Source organism: Salmo trutta, chromosome 8 (assembly GCF_901001165.1).
Source record: "Salmo trutta chromosome 8, fSalTru1.1, whole genome shotgun sequence".
Taxonomy (NCBI): Eukaryota; Metazoa; Chordata; class Actinopteri; order Salmoniformes; family Salmonidae; genus Salmo; species Salmo trutta.
In genome coordinates this window covers 31,416,451-31,434,066 of record NC_042964.1, presented here as the reverse complement: position 1 = coordinate 31,434,066, position 17,616 = coordinate 31,416,451, and the positions used below count along the sequence as shown (strand labels likewise).

General features: G+C 40.6%; 1 protein-coding gene and 1 pseudogene across 3 annotated transcripts; one reads left to right on the top strand and one right to left on the bottom strand.

Moving 5' to 3' along the window:
* Nucleotides 1-1,322: 1,322 nt before the first annotated feature.
* On the top strand, nucleotides 1,323-3,128 carry LOC115198670 (putative violet-sensitive opsin; annotated as a pseudogene).
* A 911-nt stretch (nucleotides 3,129-4,039) lies between these two features.
* Nucleotides 4,040-16,967, bottom strand: LOC115198671 (calumenin-A-like). Of its 3 annotated transcripts, none has more exons than XM_029760818.1 (7): nucleotides 16,812-16,967; nucleotides 15,791-16,012; nucleotides 6,984-7,177; nucleotides 6,610-6,776; nucleotides 6,425-6,485; nucleotides 5,176-5,375; nucleotides 4,040-5,054 (listed from the first exon to the last, which is right to left on the bottom strand). In XM_029760818.1, exons 2-7 carry the CDS (start codon nucleotides 16,009-16,011, stop codon nucleotides 4,950-4,952), a joined length of 948 nt encoding a protein of 315 aa, XP_029616678.1. In that variant the 5' UTR covers nucleotide 16,012; nucleotides 16,812-16,967; the 3' UTR covers nucleotides 4,040-4,949. The 3 variants fall into 3 exon arrangements, with proteins under 3 accessions (XP_029616678.1, XP_029616680.1, XP_029616679.1); XM_029760820.1 differs by having other exon boundaries at nucleotides 6,996-7,177; XM_029760819.1 differs by having other exon boundaries at nucleotides 16,808-16,898.
* Between the last annotated feature and the right edge of the window lie 649 nt (nucleotides 16,968-17,616).

Below are 17,616 nucleotides of genomic sequence, written 5' to 3'. Positions count from 1 at the left end.
AGTTAGGTGTGAGAAACAGATTAAAGGACTGGAGCAGGGGAATTTAATCCAGTCTTCGGTGGGGAGAGGGGTGTTTTAGTGTGTTACCGCTAGACCACAGGCTCTGCATGACTTGCATTCATTTTTATTAAGTATACTTTTTTTTGTTTGTTGTCAATTTCAATAACCCCAGAATCATTTCTTATAGTCTGGCTGTGTTGTTGAGTGGGTAAAATTCAAACAAAATGTATCATTTTACTGCCCCTGCTGTTTCTAATCTGTCTAAGTAAAGCATTGAAAAAATAACAAAAAATATTCTTCATAGTCCCTTATCATCAATTTATAATGTATAAACCATGTCCATTTCTAAACCATTTATTGTATGAGAAACACAGTTTTTGTGTTTTGATGCTGCCTTTTACTTGCACTGAAAGTCCAAAATGTTTTTTTTGCAACACTCTTAACACCAATATTCAGGTTGAAGAACCACTTTAGGTGTTTCAGAGTACTTCATTTCTGTTTTAATCACACTCTGTGAACTACAACACTTACATTGGGTTAACATTCAAACACCCTCTAAACACCAGATCTCAGTTTAGGTGCACTACTTTTCATGGTGTCACTAAACAATCATGGTGTTTTGAGACATTCAATTTTTACATTGTGACTTGTATCTTTCACAGTGCTCAGTGTGCTAGAGCTTCCCTGTAGAAAGGTAGACAACAAGAGCAAGGCTCTCTATGTTTGCTTAGAATCTGTAATGAATTAATTCATTGGTTGATGGATTAGCACTTAACAATAATGAATTGTTAAAGTGGAGTTTCCAAACATTGTGATTGCCACTGCCCAGTCAGCTTGTTCTATTTACCCCTGTTCACCACATTCCCTTCCCCCTCCCCTTAAGTTACGTTCGTGGAAGGTTAATGTCTATCAAAGATTAGTCCCTCAGAGATGAATGGGAACTGGATAAGGCAATTACCACCTCATAAGAACAGCCTACACAGCTTAGCTTGAATCAGTGATATACATTACAAACTCCAGAAGTATGGCAATGCTTTCTATCTTAACACTGTCCGCACCAACAAAAACAACGTGTCTCTGCTATAAGTTCAATTATTCTTCTAAATTGTTTTCTTTCTCACTGGCTCTTTAAAATGGATAACTGCGCCCAACAAAGTAAGGTCTCTTCTTACGGGTCATGGGGACAGCTTAATCCTAAAGTTTATTCTTCCACCTACAAGATCAGGAAGATCCGCAGGAGAAGCTTGTTCCAGACATAATTTAAAGAGGTTTATAAGTAGTTTGTGGTCATATAAAAGGGAGCCTTTCAGCATCACAGTGCACATCTAAGGGACGGACGGGTAGGGGTACTGAGTCAGAGAGGAGCCAAGATGGGAAAGAACTTCCATCTGTACGAGAACATCTCTAAGGTCAGCCCATTTGAGGGGCCACAGTATCACCTGGCCCCAGTATGGGCTTTCTACCTACAGGCTGCTTTCATGGGCTTTGTGTTCTTTGCTGGAACACCCCTAAACTTTATAATTCTCGTGGTGACAGTGAAGTACAAGAAACTGAGACAACCGCTGAACTACATCCTGGTCAATGTCTCGTTAGCAGGTTTCATCTTTGTGACGTTCTCTGTGAGTCAAGTGTTCGTTTCTAGTGCGAGAGGATACTACTTCCTGGGTTATACCTTGTGTGCAATGGAAGCTTGCATGGGTTCAATAGCAGGTAAACATAATCATAACAACAAAAAAAGCAACAACTTTAGAGATTCATTTTACTCTTCTGATTATTTACATAGTTATTGTGTTTGATGTCTTTGATATCTCCTAACCTGTTGATAGCTTCTTCTCTCTTCCTCAGGGTTGGTGTCAGCTTGGTCTCTGGCTGTCCTTGCCTTTGAGAGATACGTGGTCATCTGCAAACCCTTCGGCACCTTCAAATTTGACAACAACCAGGCTCTGGCGGCTGTTGCCTTCACCTGGGTCATGGGGATTGGATGTGTAACCCCACCATTCTTCCGCCGGAGCAGGTATTCATCCCCAGCCTCTCACAAACACTTTGATCTTGTCTGGATTAATAAATACTCTTTGTATTTGGCTACTATTAGGCTATTTGGTTCATATTGCACACACAGGGGATGGGGAAAATGGTAAATATCCTAAAATGAGTTAAAATTGTGTGTTGCCGTACGTGTAAGGTTCTGACCAGCAATTAATGTCACTAATTGGCTTCAATGTTTGCATCGCTCACTGCTTTTCAAGTTAGATAAGTCGCTGATTTATATAGGCATGGAGGAAACCCTTCAGAGAGACAATGTGTGGGGCCTGAGTTACAGTAACTTGGTTTTGTTTTACAGGTATATCCCTGAGGGTCTGGGCTGCTCCTGACTGGTATACAAACAACGAGGAGTACCACTGTGCCAGCTACACCAAATTCCTTATTGTTACCTGTTTCCTCATGCCCATCATCTTTTTCTCCTACTCCCAGCTACTGGGAGCACTACGGGCCGTGAGTACAACGCTTTCTGGGTTAAAAAACAAAAAAACAAAGTCCAGTATAGTCAATGTTTGGAACCCAGATGTGACCAGCTTGTCCTGTCTGTGTGTGTGTGTGTGTGTGTATGTGTAGGTGGCAGCTGCACAGGCTGAGTCAGCTTCCACCCAGAAGGCAGAAAAAGAAGTATCCAGGATGGTGATTGTGATGGTGTGCTCCTTCATTCTGTGTTACGGCCCCTACGCCTTGGCAGGCTTGTACTTTGCCTATACAACAAGCGAGAACAAAGACTACCGCCTGGTCACCATCCCTGCTTTCTTCTCTAAAAGCTCCTGTGTATACAACCCTCTCATTTACGCCTTCATGAACAAACAGGTGATTCTATAAGCCCCAAATTCACCGACATAGTGGCACACATACACTCAGGCATTGACAAACACTCAGAAATGAAGCACATGAATTAAGACGTGAGTCTGAACAAGACACACAACCTTATGTTCATTCTCTGTCATATAAATCTACGTCTCCCTCAGTTCAACGCCTGCATCATGGAAACCGTGTTTGGAAAGCAGATTGAGGAGACTTCAGTTTCAGCCTCCAAGACTGAGGTCTCCACAGCCTAATCTGCGACTCTGGTCTCAGTTCATCAGGAGCCCATCAGGAGCCCATCCCCAACAGCAATGGGGTGGATTCAATAAACCATCTAAGGTTCCCTAACAACTGGATTGAAATTGTGAGTTCATGGGAAATAGGGTTTATTGAATCTACTCATGTTGAATTATTGTAACATATCTAAGGTAAATGAAGATTTATATTGTATTACGATGTACTTTTAAAAACAGTGGTGGACAGTGTTTTACTTCAACCACGCTCTCCATTTCCTGGATATCTTAACTAAATCATTAACACAAACACAACTAGACATACAAAAGAAGATGTGCACTGAGGCTCAAACTTCAACAAATAAGTTTACTCAATTTGTTTTTTTTATTGAGAAATGGGCTGTGGAATCCAAAGTAAAGCATTTAATCCAAAATATGAATATCCATACATTCTATGCATAAACTCAGAAAATAAACACTTGCCAAGTATTTGCTGCTGCTCCAGTTTCAACTGTTCTGCCTGCGGCTACGGAACCCTGACCTGTTCACCGGACGTGCTTGTTGCACCCTCGACAACTACAATGATTATTATTATTTGACCATGCTGGTCATTTATGAACATTTTAACATTTGACCATGTTCTGTTATAATATCCACCCGGCACAGCCAGAAGAGGACTGGCCACCCCTCATAGCCTGGTTCCTCTCTAGGTTTCTTCCTAGGTTTTTGGCCTTTCTAGGGAGTTTTTCCTAGGGAGTTTTTCCTAGCCACCGTGCCTCTTTCACATGCATTGCTTGCTGTTTGGGGTTTTAGGCTGGGTTTCTGTACAGCACTTTGAGATTTCAGCTGATATACGAAGGGCTATATAAATAAATTTGATTTGATTTGATGTAAATACTACAACATAATCTTAATTTAGAGCAAGCGGAATTCAGTAAAAACGCTGCAATGCACCAACCTTTCAGTTCCGCATGCCCCATAGGAAGGAAGTACAACCGCTTTTATTTGTAACCAATAGAACAGATGCGTGCTCACATGTGTGCTGGTTCTCAATCGTCTAAAATGGTTTCCTTTTCTTGTTTCACATTGGTCATCCAACATTTCTTTCTAGATCAGTGCAGATGGAGGCAAGGAGAGGAAGCCACTCTAGACTATTGAGAGGCAGTGATTGACAGGAGAGAAGGCTACAAAAGCAGTGATGAACTTGGCAGCATTGTAATAACAACCCTAGTCATGATAGACAAATACAGTACATATGAAGAAGAGGGGGTCAAAGAGAGTGTTTATGGAGAAACAGAGCAGGGTGAAGGAGGATTTCACTGTAGTGGACTCACGTTCCCATGACCCTCTGATATTACGTGTCGGTTTCATTGGTTGAGCTTCCAAAAGACTACTCAGAGAAGGCACACACTGGGTAAAAGGAAACGTATGAGGCTAACGCTGGGTAGCATCTCTCATCTACTAACTATACTAAGAAATTATGGGCTATCACTACAATCACTGTCATTCAAAACATGACTGTAAAAAACACCAAATAATACCCACATATGAAGGGTTTGGTGGAAGAATTATAAATTACTACAACTCCAAAAGGAATATTCAGTGCTTGTGAGTATAGCATCATATTTCAAACCAAGGCAAAAATAATGACTGATCTAAACTACCTATGTATGTAGCAGAACAATAAAATTAAGTGTTGGGCTGGGTAGTCAGTAAATAACACACACACACACACACGCAACTATTGGGTGCTATCAACCACAAACTAATTGGAGACAATGTAGTGTATGAATAGGTTTCGTACAAAATACATTTGATCATTTATCAAATCAAGTTTAAAACTGTTTTATCTAGCTAGGACCAAATAACCTAAAACTCATCATGCCGTACTAGCGCCTCGCCAAAGTCAGTTGCTTGACTTCCTACAAACAGGTCGTACTTGTTCAGGATTTCTTCCTTGTTGAGCTTTCCATCCTGAAATCAAAACCAAAAGGATATTTAGTCAATAGAACGCTTAAACAGACACAGCTATTGTGAAAGAAAGACAGGGAAAGGGGGAGAAAAAGAAAACCAATAGAGAGAGCGATTGTCTCACCTTGTTCAAGTCAGACTCGTAGACGAGGTGTTTGGCCTCGGCCTCTGCATGGTCGTAATCTGAAGGAAGGATCCAGTCCAAAGTCTCCTCCCGATCCATCTTCCCGTCTTTGTTCTTGTCTCGGAACTCTGAGAACTGCTCACGCTCCGTAGCAACCCAGTCTGGCTCCTCCATCTCATCTTCATGGTTGTACATGTCACCTAGGAAATGAGGGGGATGAAAGTGTGTCTGAGGGTAGAAACATCAACATAGTACATCTATTGAATGGGGACCTCAGAATAAAGTGACTATACCAAACATTAGGAACACCTTCTGCAATGCTTCCCACAGTTGTGTCAAGTTGGCTGGATGTCATTTGGGTGGTGGACCATTCTTGATACACACGGGAAACTGTTGAGTGTGAAAAACCCAGCAGCGTTGCAGTTCTGGAAACAAACCGGTACGCTTGGCACCTACTACCATAACCCATTCAAAGGCATATAAATCTTTTGTCTTACCCAGTCACCATCAACATGGCACAAATACACAATCCATATCTCAGTTGTCTCAAGGCTTAAAAATCCTTCTTTAACCTGTCTCCTCTGCTTCATCTACACTGATTGAGGTTGATTTAACAAGTGACATCAATAAGGCCTAGTCACTTTACCCTGCCTTCATGTACATATCTACCTCAAGTTCCTTGTACACATTGATCTGGTACTAGTACTCCCTGTATATAGCTCCACATTGATCTGGTACTAGTACTCCCTGTATATATCTCCACATTGATCTGGTACTAGTACTCCCTGTATATAGCTCCACATTGACATGGTACTAGTACTCCCTGTATATAGCTCCACATTGATATGGTACTAGTACTCCCTGTATATAGCTCCACATTGACATGGTACTAGTACTCCCTGTATATAGCTCCACATTGATATGGTACTAGTACTCCCTGTATATAGCTCCACATTGATATGGTACTAGTACTCCCTGTATATAGCTCCATTCTTGTGCATTTTATTTTATTCCTCGTGTTACTTTTTTCCCCCCAATAATTTTTGAAACTTTGCATCGTTGGGAAAGGTTCGTAAGCAAGCATTTCACTGTAAACTCTACACCAGTTGTATTCAGCGCATGTGATAAATAAAATGTGATTTCATTTGACTTAAGGGATCATAGCTTCACCTGGTCAGTCTATGTCATGGAAAGAGCAGGTGTTCATAATGTTTTGTATACTCAAGAGTATGTCCACTTCAGTCCTTACCTATGTATTCATTCAGGTCAATGAAACCATCACCATTCTTATCAATGTCCTCCATGGTTTCCTGTGGGGTAAACGAGGACAAAGAGGAGGATGGTAAGAGAGCCGACCGGTGAACACTGGTTCCGTGTTTCATTTTTTCCAAATACCTTTTAATCTAATGAACACAGAGTATGAAACACACATACCAGCACCACTATGTGCTTCATGTGGTCGTACTCCTCTGGGTGTAGGAAGGCGGTAAACTCCTCTTTGTTGGCGATCTGGTCTCCGTTCTGGTCGGCCATTTTGAAACGCCTCTCGTCCCTCGCCATCATGTGCTGGTAGTTGTAACCATCATCTGGTTCCGGGTCATCTGTGGGGTCAAAGGGAAGCGGCTATGATCTCCAGTTAATCACACGTGATACACCCTGACCTGAATTGATACGGTAAATCAACCAATCAGTGAAACTAATACTAAAGGCCCGGCAACTATCGAATCAATCATAACCAACACATTTGTTTTACACGTATTGTATTTCCCGGGCTCATGCATGCTCATGTCATGCCCTTCCCTTCTTACCCAGATAGGTACCATAAGTTACATTCCTGTATTCCTCCCAAGAGATCATGCCGTCATTGTTGACATCAAAGTCCTTCCATTGGCGGTCCACGTTCTCATAGATGTACTTCTTCTGAGCCTTCTTAATCCAAGCTTTCAGCTCCACCTCAGTGACAAAACCATCACTGTCCCCATCAATCTTCTCTACAATCACACTGTATCAGAAAGGGGAAGAGCGAGAAAGAGAGAGACTGTTAAAAAACAAAAAATGTCATTCAAAAGAGGTCAAACTATATTTACTACAATACCAATGTAATAACAGTCAACACCAAGATCTAGTACAGTCTACGTGAAAGTGATAGCCTGTTCTTTGAATCTGATGATGGGAAAGGGGGAATTCCACCTCCTCTCCATTTACTGGTGATGGGTTCAGATTTCTAAACTTTAAATTGTTAATCATCAGTTATACTAGAGACATGAGGGGTGCCATAGTCTAGGGTTTACACCATAAGTTAGTGGTTATCTGTAGGAGGAATGTATATGGTGGAAGCAATTAAGCTTGGAATGTACTGAGTGCAGGGAAGACGATCATGTTGGCAGGCACTGATAAGGGTGGAGAGCTGTGGATTAGTGAGGAAGGGGGTCGAGGTCAGGTCAGGCCACATTAGGGGAGAAGGAACAGTTTATTGCCGTATCACTTAAGTTCCTGCCTAGAAATAAAGATGTAATGTTTAGAGAGAAGGAGACTCCACCCAAATTGGGGTGGGTATATACAGTCTTGGCCAAAAGTTGAGAGTGACACAAATATTAATTTTCAAAGTCTGCCACCTCAGTTTGTATGATGGCAATTTGCATATACTCCAGAATGTTATGAAGAGTGATCATATTAACTGTAATTAATTGCAAAGTCCCTCTTTGTGATGCAAATGAACTGAATCCCCCAAAAACATTTCCACTGCATTTCAGCCCTGCCACAAAAGGACCAGCTGACATCATGTCAGTGATTCTCTCGTTAACACAGGTGTGAGTGTTGACGAGGACAAGGCTGGAGATCACTCAGTCATGCTGATTGAGTTCGAATGACAGACTGGAAGCTTCAAAAGGAGGGTGGTGCTTGGAATCATTGTTCTTCCTCTGTCAACATGGATACCTGCAAGGAAACACGTGCCGTCATCATTGCTTTGCACAACAAGGGCTTCACAGGCAAGGATATTGCTGCCAGTAAGATTGCATCTAAATCAACCATTTATCGGATCGTCAAGAACTTCAAGGAGAGCGGTAAAATTGTTGTGAAGAAGGCTTCAGGGCGCCCAAGAAAGTCCAGCAAGCACCAGGACCGTCTCCTAAAGTTGATTCAGCTGTGGGATCGGGGCACCACCAGTATAGAGCTTGCTCAGGAATGGCAGCAGGCAGGTGTGAGTGCATCTGCACGCACAGTGAGGCAAATACTTTTGGAGGATGGCCTGGTGTCAAGAAGGGCAGCAAAGAAGCCACTTCTCTCCAGGAAAAACATCAAGTTTGGTGACAAACAATGCCTTTTCCAGCATGATGGAGCACCTTGCCATAAGGCAAAAGTGATAACTAAGTGGCTCAGGGAACAAAACATCGATATTTGGGTCCATGGCCAGGAAACTCCCCAGACCTTAATCCCATTGAGAACTTGTGGTCAATCCTCAAGAGGCGGGTGGACAAACAAAAACCCACAAATTCTGACAAACTCCAAGCATTGATTATGCAAGAATGGGCTGACATCAGTCAGGATGTGGCCCAGAAGTTAATTGACAGCATGCCAGGGCGGATTGCAGAGGTCTTGAAAAAGAAGGGTCAACACTGCAAATATTGACTCTGCATCAACTTCATGTAATTGTCAATAAAAGCCTTTGACACTTATGAAATGCTTGTAATTATACTTCAGTATTCCATAGTAACATCTGACAAAAATATCTAAAGACACTGAAGCAGCAAACTTTGTGGAAATTAATATTGTGTCATTCTCAAAACTTTTGGCCACGACTGTGTGTGTATACACACACCGCCCCCCCCACTGGTGGAAATATGTTTTTGTCTTATGCAGCTGTATGACACAATGGGTGAATAAACTTGGTTTAAGCTTTACTAATCGTCCGAGAGTTTTAATAGGTTCATTTAGAACCTAACACAAGCAAACAAGTCTATACGTTGATTAACTTTTACTGAAAAGAGGACATACTTCCTTGTATGTTTTACATTGCAATGAGTACTTTTGCATGTATATTACTCCGCCACGTTATCATACAGGTAACTTGTTGGTAGCGAACTACATGAACAGTCTCTGATTGGCTCCTCAACTAGGGCTGTGACAGTCTTAGAATTTGAGGTAACGGTAATTGGCAAGGCCAATGTACACGGTCACCGACATAACCGTTCAAGGGTTAGGGGGTGGTCACAACTCTGTACAGTTGCTTACATGGATATGCTTCTTAATAAAAGCCTACTTGAAACAAGCCATTACACTTTGTTGTTATTATCATCATGGCATTTCATTACTATTATTCAGGTTATTACTTATAAATATTAAGTCGATACATTAAGAAACTAATGATTCTGTCTCTTCTGTTACGAAAAGACAATCATTAGATCACTTATTTTGGTATTGCCCCAATGTAGCTTGTTTCTTGTCACAGGTTCAAGAATGGCTGAAAAACCACAACAATGATCTAAAATGAACCCTACAAATAGCACTGTTGGGACATTTGGAAAGCCATAGTCAAACAATCAACAAAATAATACTTTCAGTAAAAATATTTATCTTCAACTTACAATCTGTAGATTCTATGCAATTAGAAAGGTTCAGAATTTATGTGAACCATCACAGGTGAAAAATATATGGCACATGGAAATCATAAGAGGGCGGTTACGGAGATAGATGGGATGGACTGAGAGTAGCTGAGAGGTGGTTTAAATCTATTGTTCTATTATTATTATTATGACTGAACAAGATGTATAATGTACAGCGTATAATGTACAGCGTATAAACACTATCTATCCAAATGTAATGTACATCAAATTCCTTTATTTTTGCTATGTAATTACTGTGAGAAAAAAAAAGTGCCATGTTTGTAAAAAGTGTGTAGAATGAACAGTACCAGTCAAGTTCGCACATACCTCATTCAAGGGTTTTTCTTTATTTTTACTATTTTCTACTTTGTAGAATAATAGTGAAGACATCAAAACTATGAAATAACACACGGAATCATGGAGTGACCAAAAAAAGTGTTAAAGAAATCAAAATATATTTTAGATTCTTTAAAGTAGCCACCTTTTGCCTTGGTGCCAGCTTCGCACACTCTTGGCATTTTCTCAACCAGTATCCACTGGAATGAATTTCCAACAGTTTTGAAGGAGTTACCACATATACTGACACTTGTTGGCTGCTTTTTCTTCACTGCGGTCCAACTCATCCCAACTCATCCCAAACCATCTCAATTGGGTTGAGGTCGGGTGATTGTGGAGGCCAGGTCATCTGATGCAGCACTCCATCACTCTCATTCTTGGTCAAAATAGCCCTTACACAGCCTGGAGTTGTGTTGAGTCATTGTCCTGTTGAAAAACAAATGATAGTGGGACTAAGTGTAAACCAGATGGGATGGCGTATTGCTGCAGAATGCTGTGGTAGCCATGCTGGTTAAGTGTGCCTTGAATTTGAAATAAAATCACTGACAGTCACCAGAAAAGCACCCCCACACCATAACACCACCGCCATGCTTCACGTTGGGAACCATACATGCGGAGATCATCCGTTCATCTACTCTGCGTCTCAAAGACACGGCGGTTGGAAGCAAAAATTTAAAATTCAGACTCAGACCAAAAGGACAGATTTCCACCAGTCTAATGTCCATTGCTCGTGTCTCTTGGACCAAGCAAGTCTTTTCTTCTTAGTGTCCTTTTGTAATGGTTTCTTTGTAGCAATTCGACCATGAAGGCCGGATTCACACAGTTTTTGCGACTTTTTCTAATCATAATCGCACACCTCATGTAGCCTAGCCCATAGGCCTATACAGTTGAAGTCGGAAGTTTACATACACCTTAGCCAAATACATTTAAACTCAGTTTCTCATAATTCCTGACATTTAATCCTAGTAAAAATTCCCCGTCTTAGGTCAGCTGGATCACCACTTTATTTTAAGAATGTGACATTTCTGAATAATACTAGAGAGAATGATTGATTTCAGCTTTTATTTCTTTCATCACATTCCCAGTGGGTCAGAAGTTTACATACACTCAATTAGTATTTGGTAGCATTGCCTTTAAATTGTTTAACTTGGGTCAAATGTTTTGGGTAGCCTTCCACAAGCTTCCTACAATAAGTTAGGTGAATTTTGTCCCATTCCTCCTGACAGAGCTGGTGAAACTGAGTCAGGTTTCTAGGCCTCCTTGCTCGCACACGCTTTTCAGTTCTGCCCACACATTTTCTATAGGATTGAGGTCAGGGTTTTGTGATAGCCACTCCAATACCTTGACTTTGTGGCCTTAAGCTATTTTACCACAACTTTGGCAGTATGCTTGGGGTCATTGTCCATTTGGAAGATCCATTTGCGACCAAGCTTTAACTTCCTGACTTATGTCTGGATGTTGCTTCAATATATCCACATGATTTTCTTTCCACATGATGTCATCTAATTTGTGAAGTGCACCAGTCCCTCCTGCAGCAAAGCACCCCCACAACATACTGTCACCCCCGTACTTCACGGTTGGGACGATGTTCTTCGGCTTGCAAGCCTCCCCATTTTTCCTCCAAACATAACAATGGTCATTATGGCCAAACACTTACATTTAGGTTTTATCAGACCTGAAGACATTTCTCCAAAAAGTACAATCTTTGTCCCCATGTGCAGTTGCAAACCGTAATCTGTCTATTTTATGGCGGTTCTGGAGCAGTGGCTTCTCCTTGCTGAGCGGCCTTTCATGTTATGTCGATATAGGACTCGTTTTACTGTGGATATAGATACATTTGTACCCGTTTCCTCCAGCATCTTCACAAGGTCCTTTGCTGTTGTTCTGGGATTGATTTGCACTTTTCGCACCAAAGTACGTTCATCTTGAGGAGACAGAACAGGTCCCCTTCCTGAGCGATATGACAGCTGCGTCTTCCCATGGTGTTTATACTTGCATACTATTGCTTGTACAGATGAACGTGGTACCTTCAGGCGTTTGGAAATTGCTCCCAAGGAGGAACCAGCCTTGTGGAGGTCTACAATTTTATTTTCTGAGATCTTGGCTGACTTCTTTTGATTTTCCAATGATGTCAAGCAAAGAGACACTGAGTTTGAAGGTAGGCCTTGAAATACATCCACAGGTACACTTCCAATTGACTCAAATGATGTCAATTAGCCTATCAGAAGCTGTTTAAAGGCACAGTCAACTTAGTGTATGTAAACTTCTGACCCACTTGAACTGTGATACAGTGAATTATAAGTGAAATAATCTGTCTGTAAACAATTGTTGGAAAAAGTACTTGTGTCATGCACAAAGTAGATGTTCTAACCAACTTGCCAAAACTATAGTTTGTTAACAAGAAATTTATGGAGTGGTTGAAAAACGAATTTTAATGACTCCAATCTAAGTGTATGTAAACTTCCGACTTCAACTGTATGTTTTAATAAAGTTTGTATCACAACTAAAGTGGACAAATAACTTCTTAAAATTAAGCACATTAATCCGCTTTACAAGGGGTGTAGAGCCTAACTGGCATACATAAGAAGCGCGTGAGTTTCAAGTTTGGGCAAGATAATATTCACCATAAAAATGCACCTTTACAAAAGAACCATTACATGCATAATTGCATTTGCAGTCACTTTTGATAACGATGTTTTCTGCTAATGGAAAATGTGCGCTTTTAGCGTACTAGCATGTGCACATTGCTGCACTGATAATGTGAAGAAATAGCCTAATAGTTTATCAACATTTTAAGCTAAACATTCTGATTGGTTGCGTCAGCCACATTCAATAAAAAAGTTTGATGCTAGTGGTTGTATTAATTTGGGATCTATCGCATCCCACAACTGTCCCAGAATATTTATTTCTAGCACAGAATAGGTCGACCTTTGTACTATGGATAGTAGATTGACATTGGCTAGTGCTTTTGCTGTTCATTAGACCTACTCATATTGTTGACTGACAAAAAGTAAATGTGGACATTTCTTCCATTTACATTTTAGTCATTTAGCAGACGCTCTTATCCAGAGCGACTTACAGTAGTGAATGCATACATTTGATTAAAAAAAAGATATATATTTTTTTGTACTGGCCCCCCGTGGGAATCGAACCCACAACCCTGGCGTTGCACACACCATGCTGGCGTTGCAAACACCATGCTCTACCAACTGAGCCACAGGGAAGCCTGGAACAATCACAGCCCTAGTCCAGAAGCCTATGCATCTTGGAATTGGATAAGGACTTGCGCAGTTGCATCCCCGATGTGTGTCTTCACTTGTAGCCTATGAAAAAAATCCGATCACGTGATGAGTGCGCAGCACTGGTCGCAAAAGGCATACATTTTTTCAGGGTGCATTACAGCCACACAAAGGGGATACCGCTGTGAAATCCTAGGCATTATGAAATGCTTGTCAAATTGTGAATGAGTGAGTGATGTAGTGTGTACAGTCTGCGCAAAAAAACAAAGCAGAGCTCATGCGTTTCAAGCGACTATTTTCAAAGCAATAGAGTCGCATCATGCAGCCTTACAATATATTAAAAATCTAAAACATACAGCCCAACGTTTGTATTACAACTAAAGTAACATTAATAACTCTAAATTAAGCATATAGGAATACCTATTTCTTTGTTAACCTCTCAACACAGAATAGCCAGATGTGCGCACTCCCTCAAATCGTTTGGAAAAATATTTATATTTTAATCAGCTTTGTTCAAAATGTATTCTTCAAAATATAAAATAATGCCACGGAATTCTAAGCAAATCTTGTCTGCTAAATTAACTAGTGTAGCCCACAGCCATTTGGCATTGCCAGATCAGGACAACTCAGAGTATGCTATTCTGTTCTTCTAAAATAGACTACATTTTCTTCATATCATGCTTCTTTAGACCTGTCTAAAATAAATAATGTATTTATTGTGAAGGTGTAGGCTATTTTACATGGATTTATTAGACTTTTTCAAATATAGATGTTCCAAAGGTCTGCATCAATGGCTTGTAGGCATTGTGTGGAAGCCAGGAGATGCTAAATGTGTTTATGTTAATTAAACGGTCAATTACCGTGAGACCGACAGTTATTTGCTTGACAATCACTGGCTAACAAAATTTTGTGACCGTCACAGCCCTAGTCCAGACAGGCTACTTTTGGAAACTTTCTGAATGGACATTTAGGCCTATAGAGAGAATCAGCGAACTAACACACGCACACCCCCATAAAAGCACCCATCAATCAAAACCACCAGACACAAGAGCAAATATTTATTATTTCACTAAAACATAATAAAAAAACCTTGGCCTACATTAGCCTTTCCTGAGAGTAGGATGCAAGATAATTAAAGTATGAAGGGGACAGCTATGCCTTAGTATGAAGATGAAATTGACCATCATTAAAATACAAACAAATACACACAACATGTCCAAAGCCTATTTATCAGCGATGTTGATTATCATGGGGTTGGAAAGATTTTTCAAATACTGTGAGGAACTATTATAATGGACTTCATTGACTTACAGTGTGAGGTGAAGAAAATATGACTTAGAAGCCCAGCAGGGCACTTTCCTACATTTGACATTTGCGAGAAGCAGGCCAGGTACTTCTATGCGTGTTCAGGTGCATGCGCTCCGTCAACATTAACAGGTCAGAGAAACCAGACATGCTCATATGGAGCGCGTAAATTATGGTATGAAATAAATCAAAACATGTTTGTCACAAGTGTAGCAGGCAGGTTTTGAACGGTGCAAACAGCGTTTCCACTCAGAGAATGAATGAGAACAGTAAATGACTGTAATTAATACATGCATTTACAGAAATGTATGTAACCAGATTACAGGAATTCATGGTAAATTGCCTGTTTTACAAACAGTAGCCTACTACATGGGAATTCCTAAAAGTGCATTGCGGGCCTAGGCTACTATAATACTTTGCGGGGATAGGAGGACAGCAATTTTTCTGGTCTAGTTCAGGGCAGCATATTGGCCAGAACCGGGCCTGATCAGCGTTGATTAGTCTATAATTTAAGAAAAGATTCTGTATGAAATTATACCATGCCTGGTTGGAGAGGCTTGGCGAATTGTCCATTTTACACAACAGAGCATTATAGGCCTCAGAGCCAAAACAACCTTGTCGACGGCTGTTGAATAATTAATGAAGTCAGAAACACCCAAACTTTTTTTTTAAAGACCGATTTATTTACTTACTAGCAAGCAATGAAAATGTGCATTGTATAAAAAAAAGTCCACACGTCAAACAATGTTTTAACTGAAGTGCCCTAGCCTATAGCACTCTACATCCCGCTCATCAAGCAATTAGCTGCTCAAGCAAAGGTAAGTTGAAAAGAGGAGATGTAGAATGTTTAATAGCCAAATTATGTTAACAAAACATTTGCAAACACTCCCGCTATAAGGTAGTTTATCTACATGAAAATAATGATTTTTTAAATCCTAAAATGAATGTAGTAATATTTAAATAGTTTTATTTTTATGATGCTCTTCATCCGTAATCATCAGTTACATAGTTATTCAATTACCGTCACAGCCCTATCCTCAACTTGATACTATTGATGCACAGCCGACCCGAGGAAAGGTGGCCACATTGGACTATTGAGACGCAACCAGGCAGAGACTTGAGCCTACTCACCCTAGCCTGCGCTTGCTCTCCTCTGGGCTGAGGTCGTCAAAAGACTTGGCCTCCTTTTGTCCTAGGAAGGCATCGTGGTCGTAGTCGAAGCCCTGAGCATCGTCATGCTCGCGGCTGCTTAGAGGTGCATCGTGGTGAATGCGTTCCTTTTTCTCGGTGGGTTTACTGGTGGCATAGACCACGCAGAGGGCAAAGCACATGAGCAATGGCCTGATCTCCATCCTATGAGAGAGAGAGGTATTAAAGACACCTATTCCAGAGTGTTAACATCAAAGCCTGTGAATAGCTCACAGGCAGCATCTGCATCTCATTAGGGCTGATCCAAGTCTTAAGGAATTTAAACATTTGTAGCTCTGCTTCTTTGACAGGCTCTTTGACATTAAGGTGTTACAGGACTTGTTTCACATGATCAACTGTTGGTTGTTTATTAAACTGCTGCTGCTGGCAGCATGTCAGCATAGACTTGTGATAGGACATTTAAAAACGGAAGAAAATAGTCCTGTAGACACGACATATGAGTCAGGCAGGAAAGCCAAATACATGTCTGCATGGCAGTGCATTCATGATGTGGTATTTGTAACACTGACGTTTTTAAATAGTTTACAGTAATTGAATACAGATCAGGGAAATGCAATAACAAAATTGCTCACTATAACGGTAAAGTGGAAAGAATGTAGCTTTTGGCTGTCTGCACACAAATAAAGGCACAGATTGTAACAATGTATCAACATATACACCATTCACACACGGACTACACTGTTTATGTAAAATGTTCCATTTCGCTACATTACAAAATGTGGAACAACAAACCAGAAATCAGTTGTTGACAGTAACGTAAGATATGTTGTATTCAGTCTCTTCATCATAATAAGATCGGCTGCTAGCCGCTAGCTCTCGTCAGACTATTGGAATGCGCCTGAATTGCAAATCCTACCATTTAGGGTTAGCTGATCATACAAAGTAACACTATCAACGCATCAATATTAGCTTGTAAGATAAGTAATATCATAGTATTACCTACCTGGCTGATGATTCCAGACACAATATGTACACTATGTCTGTTTCACAAGCCAACAGTTTAATAAACACACCCCAGCATCGGCACTTTTCCTTCTTAAAGGAGATCCAATGAGATTATAGATATGAGCCTTCACGAGCTTTGATTGGTCCACTTCAGCAAAAAGGCACATTTGGCCGATGACTTCATGTTCCACAATAAAACGTTTATTCATCGCGTTCACGTTTAATTGGATTAAACGAAAGTTTGTAGTGTTTGAACCAATCGTGTTTAGAGAATGTATTTACGTTGGGTAAAACCTTCGCTGCTGTCCTTTTGCCTGAAACATCATCCTGGGCACCTGATTGGCTACTAATTGCCACGTCCCCAAATTTGAGTAAACCTTTCTAGAACTGTCATCATCCACTAAAGTTTACATGGACATGCGTTTCAGTTGCTGTTGAACATAGAATAAAATAGAAATACATATAAAGTTAAAATGTTCTTCTCGCCATACTGTATTTCAGTCATCTGTCTTGAGTGGACCTGACAACTTTAACTTGCTGGCTTCAGTATCTTGGACAAGACCAAAATGTATGCTGCTGATTAAGTACTACGTTTATGGGGAGATGGATATGGTAGAGGATAAATTAATAAATTATTTTACAGCATAATAAATGTTTAACATTTCAGTGTGAACCTTCGTGGGATTAGATGTCGCCCTAACATGAATTGTTAATTTCCCCCCCATTTCACTGTCAATGGAGGTAGGCTAAACTCACTTTGGCATGAATGCATGTGCAACATTGACTGAAAAATCAAAAAAACG

What these genes read in the sequence shown, in the direction of transcription:
- LOC115198671 (XM_029760818.1), bottom strand. Translation starts at nt 16,011, where the DNA reads ATGGAGATCAGGCCATTGCTCATGTGCTTTGCCCTCTGCGTGGTCTAT. An exon ending in GAGAGCAAGCGCAGGCTAGG is followed by an intron (nt 7,178 to 15,790) that starts GTGAGTAGGCTC and finishes TTTCTGATACAG; the next exon opens with TGTGATTGTAGAGAAGATTG. An exon ending in TGAAGCACATAGTGGTGCTG is followed by an intron (nt 6,486 to 6,609) that starts GTATGTGTGTTT and finishes TTTACCCCACAG; the next exon opens with GAAACCATGGAGGACATTGA.